The sequence below is a fragment of the Poecile atricapillus genome, chromosome 2 (genome assembly GCF_030490865.1).
Source record: "Poecile atricapillus isolate bPoeAtr1 chromosome 2, bPoeAtr1.hap1, whole genome shotgun sequence".
In the NCBI taxonomy this organism is placed as follows: domain Eukaryota; kingdom Metazoa; phylum Chordata; class Aves; order Passeriformes; family Paridae; genus Poecile; species Poecile atricapillus.
Window position 1 is genome coordinate 152,834,529 of NC_081250.1, and position 22,931 is coordinate 152,857,459.

The 22,931-nt window shown below is 51.8% G+C and overlaps 8 protein-coding genes across 8 annotated transcripts; 1 reads left to right on the forward strand and 7 right to left on the reverse strand.

Annotated features, from left to right (window-relative positions):
- Nucleotides 1-1,391: 1,391 nt before the first annotated feature.
- On the reverse strand, nucleotides 1,392-1,700 carry LOC131575146 (feather beta keratin-like). The gene has a single exon (XM_058830195.1). The coding sequence runs from the start codon at nucleotides 1,698-1,700 to the stop codon at nucleotides 1,392-1,394; it is 309 nt and encodes a 102-aa protein (XP_058686178.1).
- Nucleotides 1,701-3,963: 2,263 nt separating this feature from the next.
- LOC131575140 (feather beta keratin-like) lies at nucleotides 3,964-4,272 on the reverse strand. Its single transcript, XM_058830189.1, has one exon. The coding sequence runs from the start codon at nucleotides 4,270-4,272 to the stop codon at nucleotides 3,964-3,966; it is 309 nt and encodes a 102-aa protein (XP_058686172.1).
- Nucleotides 4,273-6,535: 2,263 nt separating this feature from the next.
- On the reverse strand, nucleotides 6,536-6,844 carry LOC131575148 (feather beta keratin-like). The gene has a single exon (XM_058830197.1). It carries the CDS (start codon nucleotides 6,842-6,844, stop codon nucleotides 6,536-6,538), a length of 309 nt encoding a protein of 102 aa, XP_058686180.1.
- A 2,278-nt stretch (nucleotides 6,845-9,122) lies between these two features.
- On the reverse strand, nucleotides 9,123-9,438 carry LOC131575144 (feather beta keratin-like). The gene has a single exon (XM_058830192.1). The coding sequence runs from the start codon at nucleotides 9,429-9,431 to the stop codon at nucleotides 9,123-9,125; it is 309 nt and encodes a 102-aa protein (XP_058686175.1). The 5' UTR covers nucleotides 9,432-9,438.
- A 3,680-nt stretch (nucleotides 9,439-13,118) lies between these two features.
- Nucleotides 13,119-13,427, reverse strand: LOC131575139 (feather beta keratin-like). Its single transcript, XM_058830188.1, has one exon. It carries the CDS (start codon nucleotides 13,425-13,427, stop codon nucleotides 13,119-13,121), a length of 309 nt encoding a protein of 102 aa, XP_058686171.1.
- A 3,021-nt stretch (nucleotides 13,428-16,448) lies between these two features.
- LOC131575137 (feather beta keratin-like) lies at nucleotides 16,449-16,784 on the reverse strand. Its single transcript, XM_058830186.1, has one exon. It carries the CDS (start codon nucleotides 16,782-16,784, stop codon nucleotides 16,449-16,451), a length of 336 nt encoding a protein of 111 aa, XP_058686169.1.
- Nucleotides 16,785-19,063: 2,279 nt separating this feature from the next.
- Nucleotides 19,064-19,399, forward strand: LOC131575136 (feather beta keratin-like). The gene has a single exon (XM_058830185.1). It carries the CDS (start codon nucleotides 19,064-19,066, stop codon nucleotides 19,397-19,399), a length of 336 nt encoding a protein of 111 aa, XP_058686168.1.
- Nucleotides 19,400-21,963: 2,564 nt separating this feature from the next.
- Nucleotides 21,964-22,323, reverse strand: LOC131575129 (feather keratin B-4-like). The gene has a single exon (XM_058830178.1). It carries the CDS (start codon nucleotides 22,321-22,323, stop codon nucleotides 21,970-21,972), a length of 354 nt encoding a protein of 117 aa, XP_058686161.1. The 3' UTR covers nucleotides 21,964-21,969.
- Nucleotides 22,324-22,931: the final 608 nt, after the last annotated feature.

The following is a 22,931-nucleotide window of genomic DNA, read 5'->3' on the forward strand; positions in this document are numbered from 1 at the left end:
GCCAGGTGTGAGCACCTGGACTCTTCCATTCCATGTGGGCAGTGGGAGAGTTGTCTCCTCAGCAAGCTGGCAGATGATGGAGTGGCTGAGGCACCACTTGGTTGTGCCACCAGTCAGAGAGACCTGGAGACTGAGGGCTAATGGAATCTCCTGCATTTCAAGAGTGAGAAATGAGATGTTCTGCATCTGGACAGGAACAGCACCTGGCCCCAGGCCATGCTGGGGGCTGAGAGTCAGAAAAGCAGCTTTGCAGAGCATCACCCGGTGGTGCCGGTGGAGAACAAAGAGACCACAAGACCGCAATGCAGCTTTACTTGAAAAGGCATTATCAGCGTCCAAGATAGATTTCAGGAAATTCTTTTCTTGAAGCTGGGAGAGGTGGGCCATCCTCTCTTTAGAGCACTAACGGGTCCCGGTGCACTGCGGTTTGGGCCGATCTGGGCTGCCCAGTGGAAGATGACCATGGACTCAGTGAAACAAAACCAGTTCATGGCCAACAAGACTCTAAAGCAACAAGGAGATCTTTCACTGATGAGAGACTAAGAGAGCTGTGAATCCCAGGAGACAAGGATGGAGAGGGGCACAGCATCTATATATGGAAATTCCTGAGGGCAGGGAATGAAGGTGAGCGATCACAGCCACCCTCAGCCGTGCACATGTGAAGGATAATAGCGCAAGGGCACAAGAGAAAACAGATTTTATTTCCTTGTCAAGGACTAGAAGCATTTTTCAGTGTGAGGGTGGTCCCAGAATGGAAGAGGTGGTGGAGTCTCTGTCCTGGGAGATGCAAAACCTGAACTGCCCATGGTGCTGGAATTCCTGCTCTTGTTGGTCTTAGTTGAGCAGAAGGGAATGAGGCTCTTGCTCTCCAGAGTTCCTGCCAAAATGTATGAATTTGTGACATTATTCTGGGAGCGTTTGGGAATCAGATGGGGAAGAGAGTTTGTCCAGTGTCTACTGGCACATAGTGGCTTTGTCAGAGCCAAGAGCAGGAGAACACTGGTGTGTCAAAGCCTTGGGTGTAGCAGGTGATGGGGCTTGTGAAACGTTCTGGAAGGTCACACTTCAGCCCTGCTTCCTGTGCAATTCTTGTGATTCCTGGTGGGGATATATGTCCTAAGAAAGATGTTCCAGCCCTTTTCCCCCTATACCAACAGCCTGTTAAGGCCTCACAATGCGCTGGGTGAGGGTGTGAGACAATTTGAAATCAAAAAGAAGAGGAGACATATGAGGGTTTGATGCAGGAAAACTTTATTGAGTGAAAAGACTGAAGAGACAGGAGAAAAAGCTGGCAGGGATCTGGTGTGAGTTGCAAGTAGGGCAACCATCAGCTGAGGTGCTTTGATTGCAGAAGCTGTTGCCAGAACCCCAAATTATTGCACCAATGATCCTTAGCAGATGTAGCCACCCCTTCTGCCATAGCAGCCCAGGCCTCCCAGCCCATAGCCAAGGCCAAAGCCAAAGCCACCAGAGATGGGCTGTCCCTGGGCATTGAGTTCACTGCCAACAGCAGCCGAGGAGGTGGATCCAACGACGGTGTTCTGGGGGAAGGAGGTCATGATGGGTCCTGGCAGGGTGACCAGCACAGGGGCAGGGTCGATGATGACACGGGAATCCTGGCATTGCAGGGCACAGGGCTCGTTGCAGCTGTTAGCCAGTGGGGTGGGTCCACAGGGACGGCAGATGTTGTTGCAGGCCATGGGTGTGGTGTGGAGGGTCCCTGGAAGAGAAGGGATTAGGCCGAGCAGGGGTGTGGGGGCTTGAGGGGTGAGGGAGTGTGGAGGCTGTTGTGGGGCTGTGGGGAGGTGTGAGGGCTGCGGACACTGGGGGCCAAGCATACAGGAATAGAGGGGCCAAAGGGGCAGGAGCAGTAGGCTCAGGGATTTGAGGCTCACCTGGTTGTCAGCACTGGAGGAGAAGGTGTGAGGAGAAGTGTGTGAGGGAGAGAGGCTCTGGGCCGGCTTTTATGCTGGTCCTGGAGGGGCGGGACAGCCTTGACCCATGGCCTTGGGGCATTTTGCAGGCAGCAGCTCTTGCCCGACCCATCCTGGTGAGTCATGATGTGGCTTTGCCACAACTCTGCCATGTCATGTTTTGCTCTAAGGAGACCAGGTCTATCTGGCCTTGGCAGCATCTTTAAAGTGAGACTTGGTGCTTGGGATCAATTGGCATTGAAGATGTGTGTCAGAGAAAACCGGAATAGACAATAAAAGCCGAGGAAAAGTAAGGGTGTCATCAGTGAGGTCATTTTGTGGCAGTTGTGTGGTTTAGTTTGTGGGTGTGTTGTGAAGAGGGGCCCCATTCCATTGCAGCCATGTCAGGCTGCTCTGGGCTTTGCAACTGTGCCATGAATGAGGAGCTGCCCCTTCCATTGCGGTCATTTTTCCTTTTAAGTGTGTGTGTTTGAGAGCAAAGTCTGGTGTTGATGGTGAGTGAGGATGTGACCAATATTCAGAGAGCTGGGATATCATCAGTGAGGAGGGAACTCATGGTTTTATGTTTGTGGGTGTGTTGTGAAGAGGGGCCTCAAACTATCCCAGGTCGGTCAGGCTGGTCTGGGCTTTGTATTTGTGCCAGGTGTGAGCACCTGGACTCTTCCATTCCATGTGGGCAGTGAGAGAGTTGCCTCCTCAGCAAGCTGGTAGATGATGGAGTGGCTGAGGCACCACTTGGTTGTGCCACCCGTCAGAGAGACCTGGAGACTGAGGGCTAATGGAATCTCCTGCATTTCAAGAGTGAGAAATGAGATGTTCTGCATCTGGACAGGAAGAGCACTAGGCCCCAGGTCATGCTGGGGGCTGAGAGTCTGAAAAGCAGCTTTCCGGAGCATGACGCAATGGTGCTGGTGGAGAATAAAGAGACCACAAGATCGAAATGCAGCTTTAATTGAAAAGGCATCATCAGCGTCCAAGACAGATTTCAGGAAATTCTTTCCCCGAAGCTGGGAGAGGTGGGCCATCCTCTCTTTAGAGCACTAATGGGTTCCGGTGCAGTGCGGTTTGGGCCGATCTGGGCTGCCCAGTGGAAGACGCCCATGGACTTAGTGAAACAAAACCAGTTCATGGCCAACAAGACTCTAAAGCAACAGGGAGATCTTTCACTGATGAGAGACTGAGAGAGCTGTGAATCCCAGGAGACAAGGATGGACAGGGGCACATCATCAGTGTATGGAAATCCCTGAGGGCAGGGAATGAAGGTGAGCAGTCACAGTCACCCTCAGCCGTGCACATGTGAAGGATAATAGGGCAAGGGCACAAGAGAAAACAGATTTTATTTCCTTGTCAAGGACTAGAAGCATTTTTCAATGTGAGGGTGGTGACAGAATAGAAGAGGTGGTGGAGTCTCTGTCCTGGGAGATGCAAAACCTGAACTGCCCGTGGTGCTGGAATTCCTGCTCTTGTTGGTCTCACTTGAGCAGAAGGGAATGAAGCTCTTGCTCTCCAGAGTTCCTCCCAAAATGTATGAATTTGTGACATTATTCTGGGAGCGTTTGGGAATCAGATGGGGAAGAGAGTTTGTCAAGTGTCTACTGGCACATAGTGGCTTTTTCAGAGCCATGAGAAGGAGAATACTGGTGTGTCAAAGCCTTGGGTGTAGCAGGTGATGTGGCTTAGGAAACGTTCTGGAAGGTCACACTTCAGCCCTGCTTCCTGTGCAATTCTTGTGATTCCTGGTGGGGATATATGTCCTAAGAAAGATGTTCCAGCCCTTTTCCCCCTATACCAACAGCCTGTTAAGGCCTCACAATGCGCTGGGTGAGGGTGTGAGACAATTTGAAATCAAAAAGAAGAGGAGACATATGAGGGTTTGATGCAGGAAAACTTTATTGAGTGAAAAGACTGAAGAGACAGGAGAAAAAGCTGGCAGGGATCTGGTTCGAGTTGCAAGTAGGGCAACCATCAGCTGAGGTTCTTTGATTGCAGAAGCTGTTGCCAGAAGCCCAAATTATTGCACCAATGGTCCTTAGCAGATGTAGCCGCCCCTTCTGCCATAGCAGCCCAGGCCTCCCAGCCCGTAGCCAAGGCCGAAGCCAAAGCCACCAGAGATGGGCTGTCCCTGCACACTGAGTTCAGTGCCCACGGCAGCCGAGGAGGTGGATCCAACAGCGGTGTTCTGGGGGAAGGAGGTCATGATGGGTCCTGGCAGGGTGACCAGCACAGGGGCAGGGTCGATGATGACACGGGAATCCTGGCATTGCAGGGCACAGGGCTCGTTGCAGCTGTTGGCCAGTGGGGTGGGTCCACAGGGACGGCAGAGGCTGTTGCAGGCCATGGGTGTGGTGTGGAGGGTCCCTGGAAGAGAAGGGATTAGGCCGAGCAGGGGCGTGGAGGCATGAGGGGTGAGGGAGTGTGGAGGCTGTTGTGGGGCTGTGGGGAGGTGTGAGGGCTGCGGACACTGGGGGCCAAGCATACAGGAATAGAGGGGCCAAAGGGGCAGGAGCAGTAGGCTCAGGGGTTTGAGGCTCACCTGGTTGTCAGCACTGGCGGAGAAGGTGTGAGGAGAAGTGTGTGAGGGAGAGAGGCTCTGGGCCGGCTTTTATGCTGGTCCTGGAGGGGCGGGACAGCCTTGACCCATGGCCTTGGGGCATTTTGCAGGCAGCAGCTCTTGCCCGACCCATCCTGGTGAGTCATGATGTGGCTTTGCCACAACTCTGCCATGTCATGTTTTGCTCTAAGGAGACCAGGTCTATCTGGCCTTGGCAGCATCTTTAAAGTGAGACTTGGTGCTTGGGATCAATTGGCATTGAAGATGTGTGTCAGAGAAAACCGGAATAGACAATAAAAGCCGAGGAAAAGTAAGGGTGTCATCAGTGAGGTCATTTTGTGGCAGTTGTGTGGTTTAGTTTGTGGGTGTGTTGTGAAGAGGGGCCCCATTCCATTGCAGCCATGTCAGGCTGCTCTGGGCTTTGCAACTGTGCCATGAATGAGGAGCTGCCCCTTCCATTGCGGTCATTTTTCCTTTTAAGTGTGTGTGTTTGAGAGCAAAGTCTGGTGTTGATGGTGAGTGAGGATGTGACCAATATTCAGAGAGCTGGGATATCATCAGTGAGGAGGGAACTCATGGTTTTATGTTTGTGGGTGTGTTGTGAAGAGGGGCCTCAAACTATCCCAGGTCGGTCAGGCTGGTCTGGGCTTTGTATTTGTGCCAGGTGTGAGCACCTGGACTCTTCCATTCCATGTGGGCAGTGAGAGAGTTGCCTCCTCAGCAAGCTGGTAGATGATGGAGTGGCTGAGGCACCACTTGGTTGTGCCACCCGTCAGAGAGACCTGGAGACTGAGGGCTAATGGAATCTCCTGCATTTCAAGAGTGAGAAATGAGATGTTCTGCATCTGGACAGGAAGAGCACTAGGCCCCAGGTCATGCTGGGGGCTGAGAGTCTGAAAAGCAGCTTTCCGGAGCATGACGCAATGGTGCTGGTGGAGAATAAAGAGACCACAAGATCGAAATGCAGCTTTAATTGAAAAGGCATCATCAGCGTCCAAGACAGATTTCAGGAAATTCTTTCCCCGAAGCTGGGAGAGGTGGGCCATCCTCTCTTTAGAGCACTAATGGGTTCCGGTGCAGTGCGGTTTGGACCGATCTGGGCTGCCCAGTGGAAGACGCCCATGGACTTAGTGAAACAAAACCAGTTCATGGCCAACAAGACTCTAAAGCAACAGGGAGATCTTTCACTGATGAGAGACTGAGAGAGCTGTGAATCCCAGGAGACAAGGATGGACAGGGGCACATCATCAGTGTATGGAAATCCCTGAGGGCAGGGAATGAAGGTGAGCAGTCACAGCCACCCTCAGCCGTGCACATGTGAAGGATAATAGGGCAAGGGCACAAGAGAAAACAGATTTTATTTCCTTGTCAAGGACTAGAAGCATTTTTCAGTGTGAGGGTGGTGACAGAATGGAAGAGGTGGTGGAGTCTCTGTCCTGGGAGATGCAAAACCTAAACTGCCCATGGTGCTGGAATTCCTGCTCTTGTTGGTCTTACTTCAGCAGAAGGGAATGAAGCTCTTGCTCTCCAGAGTTCCTCCCAAAATGTACGAATTTGTGACATTATTCTGGGAGGGTTTGGGAATCAGATGGGGAAGAGAGTTTGTCAAGTGTCTACTGGCACATAGTGGTTTTTTCAGAGCCATGAGCAGGAGAACATTGGTGTGTCAAAGCCTTGGGTGTAGCAGGTGATGGGGCTTGTGAAATGTTCTGGAAGGTCACACTTCAGCCCTGCTTCCTGTGCAATTCTTGTGATTCCTGGTGGGGATATATGTCCTAAGAAAGATGTTCCAGCCCTTTTCCCCCTACACCAACAGCATGTTAAAGCCTCACAATGTGCTGGGTGAGGGTGTGAGACGATTTGAAATCAAATAGAAGAGGAGACATCTCAGTTGTTGATGCAGGAAAACTTTATTGAGTGAAAAGACTGAAGAGACAAGAGAAAAAGCTGGCAGGGATCTGGTTCGAGTTGCAAGTAGGGCAACCATCAGCTGAGGTGCTTTGATTGCAGAAGCTGTTGCCAGAAGCCCAAATTATTGCACCAATGGTCCTTAACAGATGTAGCCACCCCTTCTGCCATAGCAGCCCAGGCCTCCCAGCCCGTAGCCAAGGCCGAAGCCAAATCCACCAGAGATGGGCTGTCCCTGGGCATTGAGTTCACTGCCAACGGCAGCCGAGGAGGTGGATCCAACGACGGTGTTCTGGGGGAAGGAGGTCATGATGGGTCCTGGCAGGGTGACCAGCACAGGGGCAGGGTCGATGATGACACGGGAATCCTGGCATTGCAGGGCACAGGGCTCGTTGCAGCTGTTAGCCAGCGGGGTGGGTCCACAGGGACGGCAGATGTTGTTGCAGGCCATGGTTGTGGTGTGGAGGGTCCTGGAAGAGAGAGGGGATTAGGCAGAGCACGGGTGTTGGGGCTTGAGGGGTGAGGGAGTGTAGAGGCTGTTGTGGGGCTGTGGGGAGGTGTGAGGGCTGCGGACACTGGGGGCCAAGCATACAGGAATAGAGGGGCCAAAGGGGCAGGAGCAGTAGGCTCAGGGGTTTGAGGCTCACCTGGTTGTCAGCACTGGAGGAGAAGGTGTGAGGAGAAGTGTGTGAGGGAGAGAGGCTCTGGGTCGGCTTTTATGCTGGTCCTGGAGGGGCGGGACAGACTTGACCCATGGCCTTGGGGCATTTTGCAGGCAGCAGCTCTTGCCCGACCCATCCTGGTGAGTCATGATGTGGCTTTGCCACAACTCTGCCATGTCATGTTTTGCTCTAAGGAGTCCAGGTCTGTCTGGCCTTGGCAACATCTTTAAAGTGAGACTTGGTGCTTGGGATCAATTGGCATTGAAGATGTGTGTCAGAGAAAACCGGAATAGACAATAAAAGCCGAGGAAAAGTAAGGGTGTCATCAGTGAGGTCATTTTGTGGCAGTTGTGTGGTTTAGTTTGTGGGTGTGTTGTGAAGAGGGGCCTCATTCCATTGCAGCCATGTCAGGCTGCTCTGGGCTTTGCAACTGTGCCATGCATGAGGAGCTGCCCCTTCCATCCCAGTCATTATTCCTTAAAAGTGTGTGTGTTTGAGAGCAAAGTCTGGTGTTGATGGTGAGTGTCAAAGGGGATTGACGATGTGACCAATATTCAGAGAGCTGGGATATCATCAGTGAGGAGGGAACTCATGTTTTTATGCTTGTGGGTGTGTTGTGAAGAGGGGCCTCAAACTATCCCAGGTCGGTCAGGCTGGTCTGGGCTTTGCATCTGTGCCAGGTGTGAGCACCTGGACTCTTCCATTCCATGTGGGCAGTGGGAGAGTTGTCTCCTCAGCAAGCTGGCAGATGATGGAGTGGCTGAGGCACCACTTGGTTGTGCCACCAGTCAGAGAGACCTGGAGACTGAGGGTTAATGGAATCTCCTGCATTTCAAGAGTGAGAAATGAGATGTTCTGCATCTGGACAGGAACAGCACCTGGCCCCAGGTCATGCTGGGGGCTGAGAGTCAGAAAAGCAGCTTTGCAGAGCATCACCCGGTGGTGCAGGTGGAGAACAAAGGGACCACAAGACCGCAATGCAGCTTTAATTGAAAAAACATCATCAGCGTCCAAGATAGATTTCAGGAAATTCTTGCCCTGAAGCTGGGAGAGGTGGGCCATCCTCTCTTTAGAGCACTAACGGGTCCCGGTGCAGTGCGGTTTGGGCCGATCTGGGCTGCCCAGTGGAAGATGCCCATGGGCTTAGTGAAACAAAACCAGTTCATGGCCAACAAGACTCTAAAGCAACAGGGAGATCTTTCACTGATGAGAGACTGAGAGAGCTGTGAATCCCAGGAGACAAGGATGGAGAGGGTCACATCATCAGTATATGGAAATCCCTGAGGCCAGGGAATGAAAGGTGAGCGATCACAGCCATCCTCAGCAGTGCACATGTGAAGGATAATAGGGCAAGGGCACAAGAGAAAACTGATTTTATTTCCTCGTCAAGGACTAGAAGCATTTTTCAGTGTGAGGGTGGTGACAGAATGGAAGAGGTGGTGGAGTCTCTGTCCTGGGAGATGCAAAACCTGAACTGCCCCGGGTGCTGGAATTCCTGCTCTTCTTTGTTTTACTTGAGCAGACGGGAATGAAGCTCTTGCTCTCCAGAGTTCCTGCCAAAATGTATGAATTTGTGACATTATTCTGGGAGTGTTTGGGAATCAGATGGGGAAGAGAGTTTGTCCAGTGTCTACTGGCACATAGTGGCTTTTTCAGAGCCATGAGCAGGAGAACATTGGTGTGTCAAAGCCTTGGGTGTAGCAGGTGATGGGGCTTGTGAAACGTTCTGGAAGGTCACACTTCAGCCCTGCTTCCTGTGCAATTCTTGTGATTCCTGGTGGGGATATATGTCCTAAGAAAGATGTTCCAGCCCTTTTCCCCCTATACCAACAGCCTGTTAAGGCCTCACAATGTGCTGGGTGAGGGTGTGAGACGATTTGAAATCAAATAGAAGAGGAGACATCTCAGGTGTTGATGCAGGAAAACTTTATTGAGGGAAAAGACTGAAGAGACAAGAAAAAAAGCTGGCAGGGATCTGGTTCGAGTTGCAAGTAGGGCAACCATCAGCTGAGGTGCTTTGATTGCAGAAGCTGTTGCCAGAAGCCCAAATTACTGCACCAATGGTCCTTAACAGATGTAGCCGCCCCTTCTGCCATAGCAGCCCAGGCCTCCCAGCCCGTAGCCAAGGCCAAAGCCAAAGCCACCAGAGATGGGCTGTCCCTGGGCATTGAGTTCACTGCCAACGGCAGCCGAGGAGGTGGATCCGACGACGGTGTTCTGGGGGAAGGAGGTCATGATGGGTCCTGGCATGGTGACCAGCACAGGGGCAGGGTCGATGATGACACGGGAATCCTGGCATTGCAGGGCACAGGGCTCGTTGCAGCTGTTGGCCAGCGGGGTGGGTCCACAGGGACGGCAGATGTTGTTGCAGGCCATGGGTGTGGTGTGGAGGGTCCTGGAAGAGAGAGGGGATTAGGCCGAGCAGGGGTGTGGGGGCTTGAGGGGTGAGGGAGTGTGGAGGCTGTTGTGGGGCTGTGGGGAGGTGTGAGGGCTGCTGAGGCTGGGGGCCAAGCATACAGGAATAGAGGGGCCAAAGGGGCAGGAGGAGGAGGCTCAGGGGTTTGAGGCTCACCTGGTTGTCAGCACTGGCGGAGAAGGTGTGAGGAGAAGTGTGTGAGGGAGAGAGGCTCTGGGTCGGCTTTTATGCTGGTTCTGGAGGGGCGTGACAGCCTTGACCCATGGCCTTGGGGCATTTTGCAGGCAGCAGCTCTTGCCCGACCCATCCTGGTGAGTCATGATGTGGCTTTGCCACAACTCTGCCATGTCATGTTTTGCTCTAAGGAGTCCAGGTCTATCTGGCCTTGGCAGCATCTTTAAAGTGAGACTTGGTGCTTGGGATCAATTGGCATTGAAGATGTGTGTCAGAGAAAACCGGAATAGACAACAAAAGCCGAGGAAATGTAAGGGTGTCATCAGTGAGGTCATTTTGTGGCAGTAGTGTGGTTTAGTTTGTGGGTGTGTTGTGAAGAGGGGCCCCATTCCATCACAGCCATGTCAGGCTGCTCTGGGCTTTGCACCTGTGCCATGCATGAGGAGCTGCCCCTTCCATCACAGTCATTCTTCCTTAAAAGTGTGAGTGTTTGAGAGCAAAGTCTGGTGTTGATGGGGAGTGTCAAAGGGGACTGATGATGTGACCAATATTCAGAGAGCTGGGATATCATCAGTGAGGAGGGAACTCTTTTTTTTCTGTTTGTGGGTGTGTTGTGAAGAGGGGCCTCAAACTATCCCAGGTCTGTTGGTCTGGTCTGGGCTTTGCATCTGTGCCAGGTGTGAGCACCTGGACTCTTCCATTCCATGTGGGCAGTGGGAGAGTTGCCTCCTCAGCAAGCTGGTAGATGATGGAGTGGCTGAGGCACCACTTGGTTGTGCCCCCAGTCAGAGAGACCTGGAGACTGAGGGTTAATGGAATCTCCTGCATTTCAAGAGTGAGAAATGAGATGTTCTGCATCTGGACAGGAACAGCACCTGGCCCCAGGTCATGCTGGGGGCTGAGAGTCAGAAAAGCAGCTTTGCAGAGCATCACCCGGTGGTGCAGGTGGAGAACAAAGGGACCACAAGACCGCAATGCAGCTTTAATTGAAAAAACATCATCAGCGTCCAAGATAGATTTCAGGAAATTCTTTCCCCGAAGCTGGGAGAGGTGGGCCATCCTCTCTTTAGAGCACTAACGGGTTCTGGTGCAGTGCGGTTTGGGCAGATCTGGGCTGCCCAGAGGAAGATGCCCATGGACTCAGTGAAACAAAACCAGTTCAGGCTCTAAAGCAGCTGGGAGATCTTTCACTGATGAGAGACTGAGAGAGCTGTGAATCCCAGGAGACAAGGATGGAGAGGGGCACATCATCAGTATATGGAAATCCCTGAGGGCAGGGAATGAAGGTGAGCGATCACAGGCATCCTCAGCAGTGCACATGTGAAGGATAATAGCGCAAGGGCACAAGAGAAAACAGATTTTATTTCCTTGTCAAGGACTAGAAGCAGTTTTCAGTGTGAGGGTGGTCCCAGAATGGAAGAGGTGGTGGAGTCTCTGTCGTGGGTGATGCAAAACCTGAACTGCCCGTGGTGCTGGAATTCCTGCTCTTGTTGGTCTTACTTCAGCAGAAGGGAATGAAGCTCTTGCTCTCCAGAGTTCCCATCCTGGTGAGTCATGATGTGGCTTTGCCACAACTCTGCCATGTCATGTTTTGCTCTACGGAGACCAGGTCTGTCTGACTTTGGCAGCATCTTTAAAGTGAGACTTGGTGCTTGGGATCAATTGGCATTGAAGATGTGTGTCAGAGAAAACCAGAATAGACAACAAAAGCTGAGGAAAAGTAAGGATGTCATCAGTGTGGTCATTTTGTGGCAGTTGTGTGGTTTAGTTTGTGGGTGTGTTGTGAAGAGGGGCCCCATTCCATCAGAGCCATGTCAGGCTGGTCTGGGCTTTCAAACTGTGCCATGAATGAGGAGCTGCCCCTTCCATTGCGGTCATTCTTCCTTTAAAGTCTGAGTGTTTGAGAGCAAATTCTGGTGTTGATGGTGAGTGTCAAAGGGGACTGAAGATATGACCAATATTTGGAGAGCTGGGATATCATCAGTGAGGAGGGAACTCATGTTTTTATGTTTGTGCGTGTGTTGTGAAGAGGGGCCTCAAACTATCCCACGTCTGTTGGGCTGGTCTGGGCTTTGCATCTGTGCCAGGTGTGAGCACCTGGACTCTTCCATTCCATGTGGGCAGTGGGAGAGTTGCCTCCTCAGCAAGCTGGCAGATGATGGAGTGGCTGAGGCACCACTTGGTTGTGCCACCCGTCAGAGAGACCTGGAGACTGAGGGTTAATGGAATCTCCTGCATTTCAATAGTGAGAAATGAGATGTTCTGCATCTGGACAGGAACAGCACCTGGCCCCAGGTCATGCTGGGGGCTGAGAGTCAGAAAAGCAGCTTTGCAGAGCATGACCCGGCGGTGCTGGTGGAGAACAAAGGGACCACAAGACCGCAATGCAGCTTTAATTGAAAAAACATCATCAACGTCCAAGATAGATTTCAGGAAATTCTTGTCCCGAAGCTGGGAGAGGTGGGCCATCCTCTCTTTAGAGCACTAACGGGTTCCGGTGCAGTGTGGTTTAGGCCGATCTGGGCTGCCCAGAGGAAGATGCCCATGGACTCAGTGAAACAAAACCAGTTCATGGCCAACAAGACTCTAAAGCAACAGGGAGATCTTTCACTGATGAGAGACTGAGAGAGCTGTGAATCCCAGGAGACAAGGATGGAGAGGGGCACATCATCAGTGTATGGAAATCCCTGAGGGCAGGGAATGAAGGTGAGCAGTCACAGTCACCCTCAGCCGTGCACATGTGAAGGATAATAGCGCAAGGGCACAAGAGAAAACAGATTTTATTTCCTTGTCAAGGACTAGAAGCATTTTTCAGTGTGAGGGTGGTCCCAGAATGGAAGAGGTGGTGGAGTCTCTGTCCTGGGAGATGCAAAATCTGAACTGCCCGTGGTGCTGGAATTCCTGCTCTTGTTGGTCTCACTTGAGCAGAAGGGAATGAAGCTCTTGCTCTCCACAGTTCCTCCCAAAATGTATGAATTTGTGACATTTTTCTGGGAGCGTTTGGGAATCAGATGGGGAAGAGAGTTTGTCCAGTGTCTACTGGCACATAGTGGCTTTTTCAGAGCCATGAGCAGGAGAACATTGGTGTGTCAAAGCCTTGGGTGTAGCAGGTGATGGGGCTTGTGAAACGTTCTGGAAGGTCACACTTCAGCCCTGCTTCCTGTGCAATTCTTGTGATTCCTGGTGGGGATATATGTCCTAAGAAAGATGTTCCAGCCCTTTTCCCCCTATACCAACAGCCTGTTAAGGCCTCACAATGTGCTGGGTGAGGGTGGGAGACAATTTGAAATCAAAAAGAAGAGGAGACATGTGAGGCTTTGATGCAGGAAACCTTTATTGAGGGAAGAGACTGAAGAGACAGGAGAAAAAGCTGGCAGGGATCTGGTTCGAGTTGCAAGTAGGGCAACCATCAGCTGAGGTGCTTTGATTGCAGAAGCTGCTGCCGGAACCCCAAATTATTGCCCTAATGGTCCTTAGCAGATGTAGCCACCCCTTCTGCCATAGCAGCCCAGGCCTCCCAGCCCGTAGCCAAGGCCGAAGCCAAAGCCACCAGAGATGGGCTGTCCCTGGGCATTGAGTTCACTGCCCACGGCAGCCGAGGAGGTGGATCCAACAGCGGTGTTCTGGGGGAAGGAGGTCATGATGGGTCCTGGCAGGGTGACCAGCACAGGGGAAGGGTTGATGATGACGCTGGAGTTCTGGCATTGCAGGGCACAGGGCTCGTTGCAGCTGTTGGCCAGCGGGGTGGGTCCACAGGGACGGCAGATGTTGTTGCAGGCCATGGGTGTGGTGTGGAGGGTCCTGGAAGAGAGGGGAGTGAGGCAGGGCCGGGGTGTGGGACTTGAGGGGTGAGGGAGTGTGGAGGCTGTTGTGGGGCTGTGGGGAGGTGTGAGGGCTGCTGAGGCTGGGGGCCAAGCATACAGGAAGTGGAGTAAAAAGGGCAGGAGGAGGAGGCTCAGGGATTTGAGGCTCACCTGGTTGTCGGCACTGGAGGAGAAGGCGTGAGGAGAAGTGTGTGAGGGAGAGAGGCTCTGGGCTGGCTTTTATTCTGGTCCTGGAGGGGCAGGACAGCCTTGCCCCATGGCCCTGGTGCATTTTGCCGACTGCAGCTCTTGGCTGGTGAGTCACAATGTGGGGAGTGTTTTCCTTTATGCAATTCTGCAGTTCTGTGTCCTTCCCTTGCGGCAGTGTCCATCTGACCTTGGCCGCAGCTTTTAAAGGGAGAGTTGGTATTTGGGAGGATTTGATTGTTCAGCCAGGGAGGACTGAATAAACAACCAGAGCCTTGGAGAACTGCAATGTCATTAGTACAGTCATTTTGTGGCACTCATGTGCTGTGGTTTGTGGGTGCCTTCTGATGACTGGGCTCCTATTCTGCACTACTGGATGTCCATCAGTCATTATGTTGCACCCAGGAATGCTGAGGGAGCTGCTGATGTCCTGGAGAGGTCACTCTGCAAGAGCTTGGAAAGGTCCTATTGCCTAGGACGAATTTTTGCTGGATGAAAGGACCTCATCCCCTTTTTTCTTCAATGGGATGAGGTGACACCATCTGGATAACGTGAAGCTGTTCAGGCTGAACCTGTTCCATTTTTATGGTCCATTTGGAGTTCTCAACTTTATATGAAAACATGCTCAGCCAAATAAGTGTTTTTCTTGACCTCATTCAGAAATAAAGAAAACAAACAATACACCTGGCCTGATCGCATTTTTCCCCAGGTTGTTCTGTGACATGACTTCACTTATTCCACATTCAAGGCACGACGTATAACTTGTCTTTATATTTTATTCCAGAAAGCAAAAACCAGTAATTACTAACTGATGCTCAGCAAGCTCCTTTTTCCTTTTCTGTCATGATGTAGATATTTCTTTTTGGAATTCTATGATTCCATATCCTGCTCTTGACTCCTTCTCCTTCTCAGCTTGGTAGCTGCTTTTAAATGTGAGTGCGTATTTGGGAGGATTTACATGGAAGATTCATGTCAAGGAAATCAAACAACCAAAGCATTGGGGTGTCATCAGTGTGGTCACTGTGTGACATTCATGTGCTTATGGATGTGTTTTGAAGAGGAGCCCTATTCTCTCCCAGCCCTGTCAGGCTGCTCTGGGATTTCCAGCTGTGCTGGAGGTGTTGCTCCTTCCCTCACATTTCATCCCTTCCCACACTGATCCCACCTGCCCAAGCTTCACACTAGACCTGATCTTTCATGCTGGCTGTGCTCTGTGGGTGTCTTGGTGCTCCTCTCACTTTTAAGGTTTTGATATCTGGGGCGTTTTGGATTTTTACATGGGCTGAGTGCAAAGGGGTGAGGCCACTTGCGATTGTCAGAATGAGGATTTGGAGGTCGCCCAGGATTGTTGGAGGTGAGCATTGCATGATCCTCAGAAACAACCCAGGCAAGTCTGGGTTGTGTCAGTGCCCAGCATGGATGCCTGAGAAGGATCTGAAGGACTGGACCCAGGGGCTTGTGGTCAGTGTCCCAAAGTCCAGATGGCAGCAAGTCCCCAGTGCTGTAGCCCAGGACTTGGATCCATTGGGCCAACACAGAAAACTTGGCAGGTGCTGGACATCTAATGGGGTTCTGTGAGGGCAGAATGGGGTTCTGCCAAGGACTGTTTGTTGGAAGGAGTCGTCCCAGGTAAGAAGGAATGCCTGGGTATCAGTTGGAACAATTGTTTTCTTCTCTGAAAAAGCTTTTGTTTTGTGGTTGTGGTTGAGGCGAAATGAAGCAGGAGATGTCCCTGTGTGGTAAAAGGGACCCCAAGTAACCAGGTGAGGATTGGAAAAAGTGTATGACCAAGCAGGGAGATGTGAGCTGTCTGCTTATCACTGATGAGGTCCCACATGTGGTACTGTGGGCAGTTCTGGGCTCCCCAGTGTGAAAATGAAGTCAATTTAGTGAATCCAGACCAGTTCAGGACAACAAAAGTCCAAAGGGGTTGGAGAATCATTTCTAGAGGATAGGCTGAGACAGCTGGGACTTGCAGTGGACAAGGATGGAGGGGGTGCCATCAGTGTGTGCAAATCCCTGATGGCAGGGAATGATGTGAAGGACCCCAGCTATTCACAGCAGTGTTCACATGCAGGGCAAGAGAGCAAGGACACAAGTGAAAACAAATGGAATTCCCTGAGCAAAGAATACAAGAATCTTTCATTGTGAGGGTGGCCACAGAGTGGAAGAGGTGTTGGAGTGTCTGTCCTGAGAGATCGGACAGTGAACTGTCCATGGTTCTGCAAATCCTGCTCCTGATGATGCTAAGCAAGGGAGTTGAAGGACTTGCGCTCCAGATTTCCTGCCAGAGTGGTTGATGTAGTTCCTCAGTTTGTGGAAAGGTTCAAGAGACCTGCTGCTAAGGGAGTTTGCAGGTGTGCACTGGTATGGAAAGACTTTACCAGACCTCTACCCAGGAGACAATTAATGTGTCCGAGGCTTTGGTGACAGATTTTGGAAGATGTTCCCTCCTCTACTTCCCATGCCAGACTCAGTTGTTTTGACATATTTGTGAGGGAAGGTGTTTTTGGTGCATTCCATGTACCCCAATGTTCTGTTGAGCTGTGGAATGTACTTGGTGAGGATGTGAGACCATTGGAATTAAAAAAAGAACGGGAGGTGTCTCAGGCTTTGATGCAGGAAAACTTTATTGAATCACAAGAATGAAAAGACAGGAGAAAAAAGTGGAAGGAATCCAGCGTAAGGTGCAAGTACAGTGACCATCAGCTGAGGAGATTGGCTTGCAGTTGTTTGAGTCCTGAACTGGTCATGACAGAGATACACGAGTCCAAAGCTGGTGGCTGAGAGTCCTCAGCAGATGTAGCCACCCCTTCTGCCATAGCAGCCCAGGCCTCCCAGCCCATAGCCAAATCCACGGCCATAGCCAAGGCCGTAGCCAAAGCCACCAAAGCCCCCAGAGATGGGCTGTCCCTGGGCATTGAGTTCACTGCCAACAGCAGCTGAGGAGGTGGATCCCACAGCGGTGTTCTGGGGGAAGGAGGTCATGATGGGTCCTGGCAGGGTGACCAGCACAGGGGAAGGGTTGATGATGACGCTGGAGTTCTGGCATTGCAGGGCACAGGGCTCGTTGCAGCTGTTGGCCAGCGGGGTGGGTCCACAGGGACGGCAGGAGTCGTAGCAGGCCATGGTTGTGGTGTGGAGGGTCCCTGGAAGAGAAGGGAGTGAGGCAGGGCAGGGGTGTGGGAGTGCAAGGGGCAGTGATGAAAGAGGGTGAGGGAGTGGGGCAGGTATTGTGGGGCTGTGGGGAGGCGTGAGGGCTGCTGAGGCTGGGGCTGAGCGTGCTGGAAGAGGGGCCCAGGTGGCAGGAGCAGGATGGTCAGAGGCTTGAGACTCACCTGGTGGGAGCAGGAGGAGAAGGTGTGAGGAGGAGTGTGTGAGGGAGAAAGGCTCTGGGCTGGCTTTTATGCTGGTCCTGTAGGGGCGGAACAGCCTTGGCCCCTGGCCTTGGGGCATTTTGCAGGCAACAGCTCTTTGCTGGCCCAGCCTGGTGAGTCATGAGGTGGGGAGTGTTTTCCTTCCTGATGTTCTGCAATTCTGTGTCTTTCCCTTGAGTCCCATTTGACCTTGGCCACAGATTTCAATTGGGAGAAACAGAGGCAAATGGATTGGTACTGGTTTCGTCTTGAATGTAGAAGATGCAAACAAAGCCTACAGGAATCTGGGTGTTGTGTCATGTCTTCAGTTAACCCCCAGACATTCCTTCTGGCCAGACCTACTTCTCTGCAGCCTGGGATATGTTCAGTGTTCCGTGCTGAAATTTCATAAATGGCTTGTGAGGTGGCCATGTACCCTTGGCTGTGAAACGCTCCAGCAGTTACTGAGACAGGATTAGGGAAGGAAATATGAACAGGTTGAGGGAGTTCACCCTCCTCTTCCACGCCACTGTTGGAGCTTCACGGAACAAGGACATGAACATGGTTGATCAGGAGCAGTGCAGGGAGGCCATGACACTGATGGGAGTGGGATTTAGTTAAGATGAAGAGAAGCTGAGCGAGCTGGAATTTCCTTGAGGCAGGAATATAAATGGGACATGTCAATATGTCATGGAATGACCTCAGTGATGACACCCCAAATCTCCTAAGCTGTGGTTGAATCTTCTACGTGTCGTGACACGCACAATCAATGCCACCACCTTGGTCTCTAATTCTTGTAACTAAAACCTAACACCAAGGTAAGATGTCCTCAGGAGCAGAACATGAAATTGCACTATTCCACATAGGAACAATTGGTCCATGACAGAGAAGGAAAGAGGAGCTTGCTGGCTGTCCGTTAGTAATTATTGGGTTTTGCTCATAGGAACATCACATTTAGACTTACAAATTATAAGTTATGAAAACCTGTGGCTTGAACATGGGAAAAAGGAATTGAAGTCACAGATCAGCCTGGGAAAAAAGGGATAGGGACCCACTTGTTGTTTATTGTATTTCTGAATGAGGTCAAGTAATACACTTTAACGACACAGTACATTGTTGTGTAAATTTCAAAAGACAAGTAGACCATGACACTGGAACAACTTCAGCCCTGAGCTGCCACTCATTTTCCAGATCCTCTTTCTTGATAACAGTGAAGACACAAAAGGAAGGAGCTCTCTTTCCTCTGTCAGGAAGGGCGTTCAGACATAAGGACCTTTCCAAACCATTGCAGAGTGACCTCTGCAACAGGACATCAGCAGCTCCCTCAGCATTCCTGGGACCAACACAATGAGTGATGGGCTTCCAGTGGCACAGAAAGAGTCCAAGTCTGCACAGAGCAGCCACAAACCACAGCACACGAGTGCCACGAAATGACCTCACTGATGACATTGCAGCTCTCCAAGGCTCGGGTTGCTTATTCAGCACTCACTTACACATTTAATAATGAATATATTATATTTATAAATATTTAATAATTAAAAAAAAATTTAATAATTGCATCAGCCCAAATATCCTGATTGAAAGCTGCAGCCAAAGTCATATGGACGCTGATTCTAGAATTGGACATGGAATTGCAGAGTTGTGGGAAGAAAAACACTCCCCACATCATGACACATCAAGAGTCATGCTTTGGGCCAGCAGAGAGATGCTGCCTAAGAAATGCCCCAAGGCCATCGGACAAGGCTGTCCCACCCCTCCAGGACCAGAATAAAAGCCAGCCCAGAGCTTCTCTCCCTCATACGCTTCTCCTCATACCTTCGCCTCCTGATCCTACACCTTGACAACCAGGTGAGCCTCAAATCCCTGACCCTCCTGCTCCTGCACCCCTGGCCTCTCTCTTCTAGCAAACTCAGCCTCAGCAGCCCTCAAACCTCCCCACAGCCCCACAACAGCCTCCACACTCCCTCACCCTCCTGCATCACCAACCCATGCATCTCTCACCCCTGCTGTGCCTCGCTCCCCTCTCTTCCAGGGACCCTCCACACCACACCCATGGCCTGCAGCAACCTCTGCCGTCCCTGCGGACCCACCCCGCTGGCCAACAGCTGCAACGAGCCCTGTGCCCTGCAATGCCAGAACTCCAGCGTCATCATCAACCCTTCCCCTGTGCTGGTCACCCTGCCAGGACCCATCATGACCTCCTTCCCCCAGAACACCGCTGTTGGATCCACCTCCTCGGCTGCCGTGGGCACTGAACTCAGTGTGCAGGGACAGCCCATCTCTGGTGGATTTGGTGGCTTTGGCTATGGCCTTGGCTACGGCCGTGGATTTGGCTACGGGCTGGGAGGCCTGGGCTGCTATGGCAGAAGGGGTGGCTACATCTGCTAAGGGCCCTCAGCACCACTCCTGGAATCATGCTCCCACTGTGGGACAGAAAGGCACTGATGATCTGGCAAAACCTCCTCCAAGCAAAGGACTCGTCTGATGGTCACCCTACTTGCACTTCAGCCTGCCTCCCATCCACTTGCTGCTTATGGCCTTTCAGTCTTCTACCTCAATAAAGTTTTCCTGCATCACATCTTAAGATGAGTCCTTCTTCTTTCTGATCCCAAGACACTTCCAGTCTCACTCAGCACAAAGCCGGGTTTCCACACTCTACTGGGGGGGGTGGGTTAAAAAGTGCTCCAAGATCTCTTTTAGGATTTATTTCCCCATTCTGCTACCAACCTTGCTCTTCCAGTACATCCCACAAATCCTTCAGCTACTGGATCACAGACCTACACTAAGGCAGATCTCTCCCTGCCTCTGGCACAAGCCTCTCTGGCTGGTGTGTTCACTTCTGCTGGGCAGCAGTTGCTTCTGCCCCTCATCATTTCCCGGCCCATCTACAGATCCAAAGAAGCAGGTACCACGTCTTCCTTGGCACTGGGGGCTCAGAGTTCTACACCAAATTCTGGTACAGGAGAAGAGAGGGTGAGATTCCCCCACTCTCTTGTGCTGCCCACACTGTGGGAATGAGCCCAGGATACAGGGAGTTTCTGGTTGGTGAGTGCACATGGCCGGGGAATGTCCAATTCTTCATCCACCAACACCCCAAGTCCTCCTCCTTGGGACTACTCTCAATCCTCTCATCTTCCACCTTGTGTTGTGCATGTTTGGGATTGCTCCAATCAAGCACATTCTGCCCCTCTGCTCCTCTCTTGTGATGCTGGAGAGCTCTGTTAATCTCTGGGTTACTGGCAATAAGGAGAAGAAGACTCTGGTTTAGAAGATCCAGAGAACAGCCTTGAGGGTTATCCATGGTTGAAGCTTTGGGGCTGCCATTGCCCATGACATTGGGGCATTTTTCAGGTTATCTGCTCTTGCCTGGTACAGCGGGGTGAGTCATGAGGTTGGGACTCTTTTGCTTCCCACAGCTCTGAAATTCCAGGTTCTGCTCTTGCGACCATGTCCATCTGAGCCTGGCGACAGCTTTAGTGGGTTGGAATTGGTTCCAGCATGGGTGGATGAGGGAATGTGGGACCAATATCCTCTACCTGGAATTGTTCAAAGCTTTTGTTCCTGTGCCAGACAACATCCTTGTCTCTCACCTGGAGAGATGTGGAGTTGATGGTTGGAGCTCTGGCTAGATAAGGAATGGACAGGGTGGTCTCATTCAAAACTTGTGATCAATGGCTCCATGGCCCTGTGTTGAGAATAGGGATGAGTGGTGACCCACAGAGACTCATACTGGAACCATTATAACTTCCCATCTTTGTCAGGGATATGAGATTGGGCTTGAGTGCCCCCTTGGCAAGACTGGGGATGACACCAAGGTGAGTGGTGTGGTTCATGGTCTGAGGCAAGGGATGGCATCCAGAGGTTTCTGGACAGCCTGGGGAGATGGCCTAGTGTGAAGCTCGTGAAGGTCAAGAGGGCCAAGAGGAAGGTTCTGCACCTGCATTGGATCCATCACAGTAATGAATGATGGATGGGCGATGATTTAATTAAGAGCATCCCTGAGGAAAAGTACTTGGGGTGCTGGTGGATGAAGAATTGTCATGTCCTGGCCATGGGAATGAGCTGAGCAATAATCCCCCATGTCTGGAGCTTATCCCCACAGTGTGGGCAGCACATCCTGCCACTCTGCTGCACTCTGATGCGACTGGACTTGGGCCTTCCACTCTGAGGACACAAAAAAGGGGAAGACACAGACCTGCTTGAGTGGATCTGTAAATGACCTTAGGAGATGATGAGGGTCAGGAGGAACTGGTGTCCAGCCAGGGTGAATGCACCACCCAGGAGGACCTTGTGTCAGAGCCACGAATAGTCCTAAATTAGTGGATCTAAGCATGTGTTCAAGCAACTGAAAAGTTGTCGTGATGCACTGGAAGAACAAAGCGTACCAACGGGTACTGGAATTGCAGTAATATCTCCTAAATGAGGTCTTGGGGCACTTTTTCAACAACCCAAATAGCCTCAACAATATTGCCTTAGTCTCAAAGAGTCTAGGGAGAAGAAAGGAGAAGAAGTCTTCTGAGGTTATAATGCAGGAAAACTTTATTGAGGTAGAACAGCGAAAATTCAGGAGCAACCAGTGGAAGGCAGCTGGTCTGAGGTGCAAGTAGGGCAACCATCAGCTGGGGCCCCTTGCTTGCGGATGGTTTGGCCAGACCACCAAGGGTTCCTGCCCCACAGTGGGAGCAGTTCAGTATTTGGGAGGAGGGGTCCCTGGTTTGGGAGAAGGGGTGTGCAGCAGAGGGAGACAGAGGGATGATGCAGGGCAGGGAGAAGAGCAGGAGGCAGATGGGCCATGTTTCCAGGGCAGCCCAGGTTGGCCCCTTGTCTACTGCCTTGCTTGGTGCCCTGAGAGAAGGGCTGGAAGGAGCCTGAGAGCCTTGGACCAGAGAGGTGTCCTCAATGCCTGAGATGTGTTCCAGGGAGCTGGGGGTTGGTGTCAGGGGTGCTGCTGAGGGCCCTTAGCAGATGTAGCCACCCCTTCTGCCATAGCAGCCCAGGCCTCCCAGCCCGTAGCCACAGCCCAGCCCGTAGCCAAATCCACGGCCATAGCCAAGGCCGTAGCCAAAGCCACCAAATCCCCCAGAGATGGGCTGTCCCTGCACACTGAGTTCAGTGCCCACGGCAGCCGAGGAGGTGGATCCAACGGCGGTGTTCTGGGGGAAGGAGGTCATGATGGGTCCTGGCAGGGTGACCTGCACAGGGGAAGGGTTGATGACAACGTGGGAATCCTGGCATTGCAGGGCACAGGGCTCGTTGCAGCTGTTGGCCAGTGGGGTGGGTCCACAGGGACGGCAGGAGTTGTAGCAGGCCATGGGTGTGGTGTGGAGGGTCCCTGGAAGAGAAAGGGATGAGGAAGGGTAGGGCTGAGGGGTGTGAGAGGTGAAGTTGTCAGTGGGCAAGGGAGTGTCGAGGCTGTTGTGCGGTTGTGGGGAAGTGTTAGGGCTGCTGAGGCTGGGGCTGAGTGTGCTGGAATAGAGAGGCCAGGGGTGCAGAAGCAAGAGGGTCAGGGATTTGGGACTCACCTGGTTGTCAGCAGGAGCAGGAGGAGAAGGCGTCAGGAGAAGTGTGTGAGGGAGAGAGGCTCTGGGCCGGCTTTTATGCTGGTCCTGGAGGGGTGGGACAGCCTTGTCCCATGGCCTTGGGACATTTTGCTGGCAGCAGCTCTTGCCTGGCCCAGCTTTGTGAGTCATGAGGTCGGGAGTGTTTTCCTTCCTGATATTCTGCAGTGTCGTGTCTTCCTCTTCTGTTCATGTCTTTTTGACATTGGTGGCAGCTTATAATTGCAAGAATTAGAGACCAGTGCGAGTTTTTTTGATCACATCTATCCAGACACATAGAAGATTCAACCAAAGCTAAGGAGAACTGGGATGTCATCAGTGAGGTCATGCAATATTGACAACATGTCCCATTTCTATTTTTG

What these genes read in the sequence shown, in the direction of transcription:
- LOC131575146 (XM_058830195.1), bottom strand. Translation starts at nt 1,700, where the DNA reads ATGGCCTGCAACAACATCTGCCGTCCCTGTGGACCCACCCCACTGGCT.
- LOC131575140 (XM_058830189.1), bottom strand. Translation starts at nt 4,272, where the DNA reads ATGGCCTGCAACAGCCTCTGCCGTCCCTGTGGACCCACCCCACTGGCC.
- LOC131575148 (XM_058830197.1), bottom strand. Translation starts at nt 6,844, where the DNA reads ATGGCCTGCAACAACATCTGCCGTCCCTGTGGACCCACCCCGCTGGCT.
- LOC131575144 (XM_058830192.1), bottom strand. Translation starts at nt 9,431, where the DNA reads ATGGCCTGCAACAACATCTGCCGTCCCTGTGGACCCACCCCGCTGGCC.
- LOC131575139 (XM_058830188.1), bottom strand. Translation starts at nt 13,427, where the DNA reads ATGGCCTGCAACAACATCTGCCGTCCCTGTGGACCCACCCCGCTGGCC.
- LOC131575137 (XM_058830186.1), bottom strand. Translation starts at nt 16,784, where the DNA reads ATGGCCTGCTACGACTCCTGCCGTCCCTGTGGACCCACCCCGCTGGCC.
- LOC131575136 (XM_058830185.1), top strand. Translation starts at nt 19,064, where the DNA reads ATGGCCTGCAGCAACCTCTGCCGTCCCTGCGGACCCACCCCGCTGGCC.
- LOC131575129 (XM_058830178.1), bottom strand. Translation starts at nt 22,323, where the DNA reads ATGGCCTGCTACAACTCCTGCCGTCCCTGTGGACCCACCCCACTGGCC.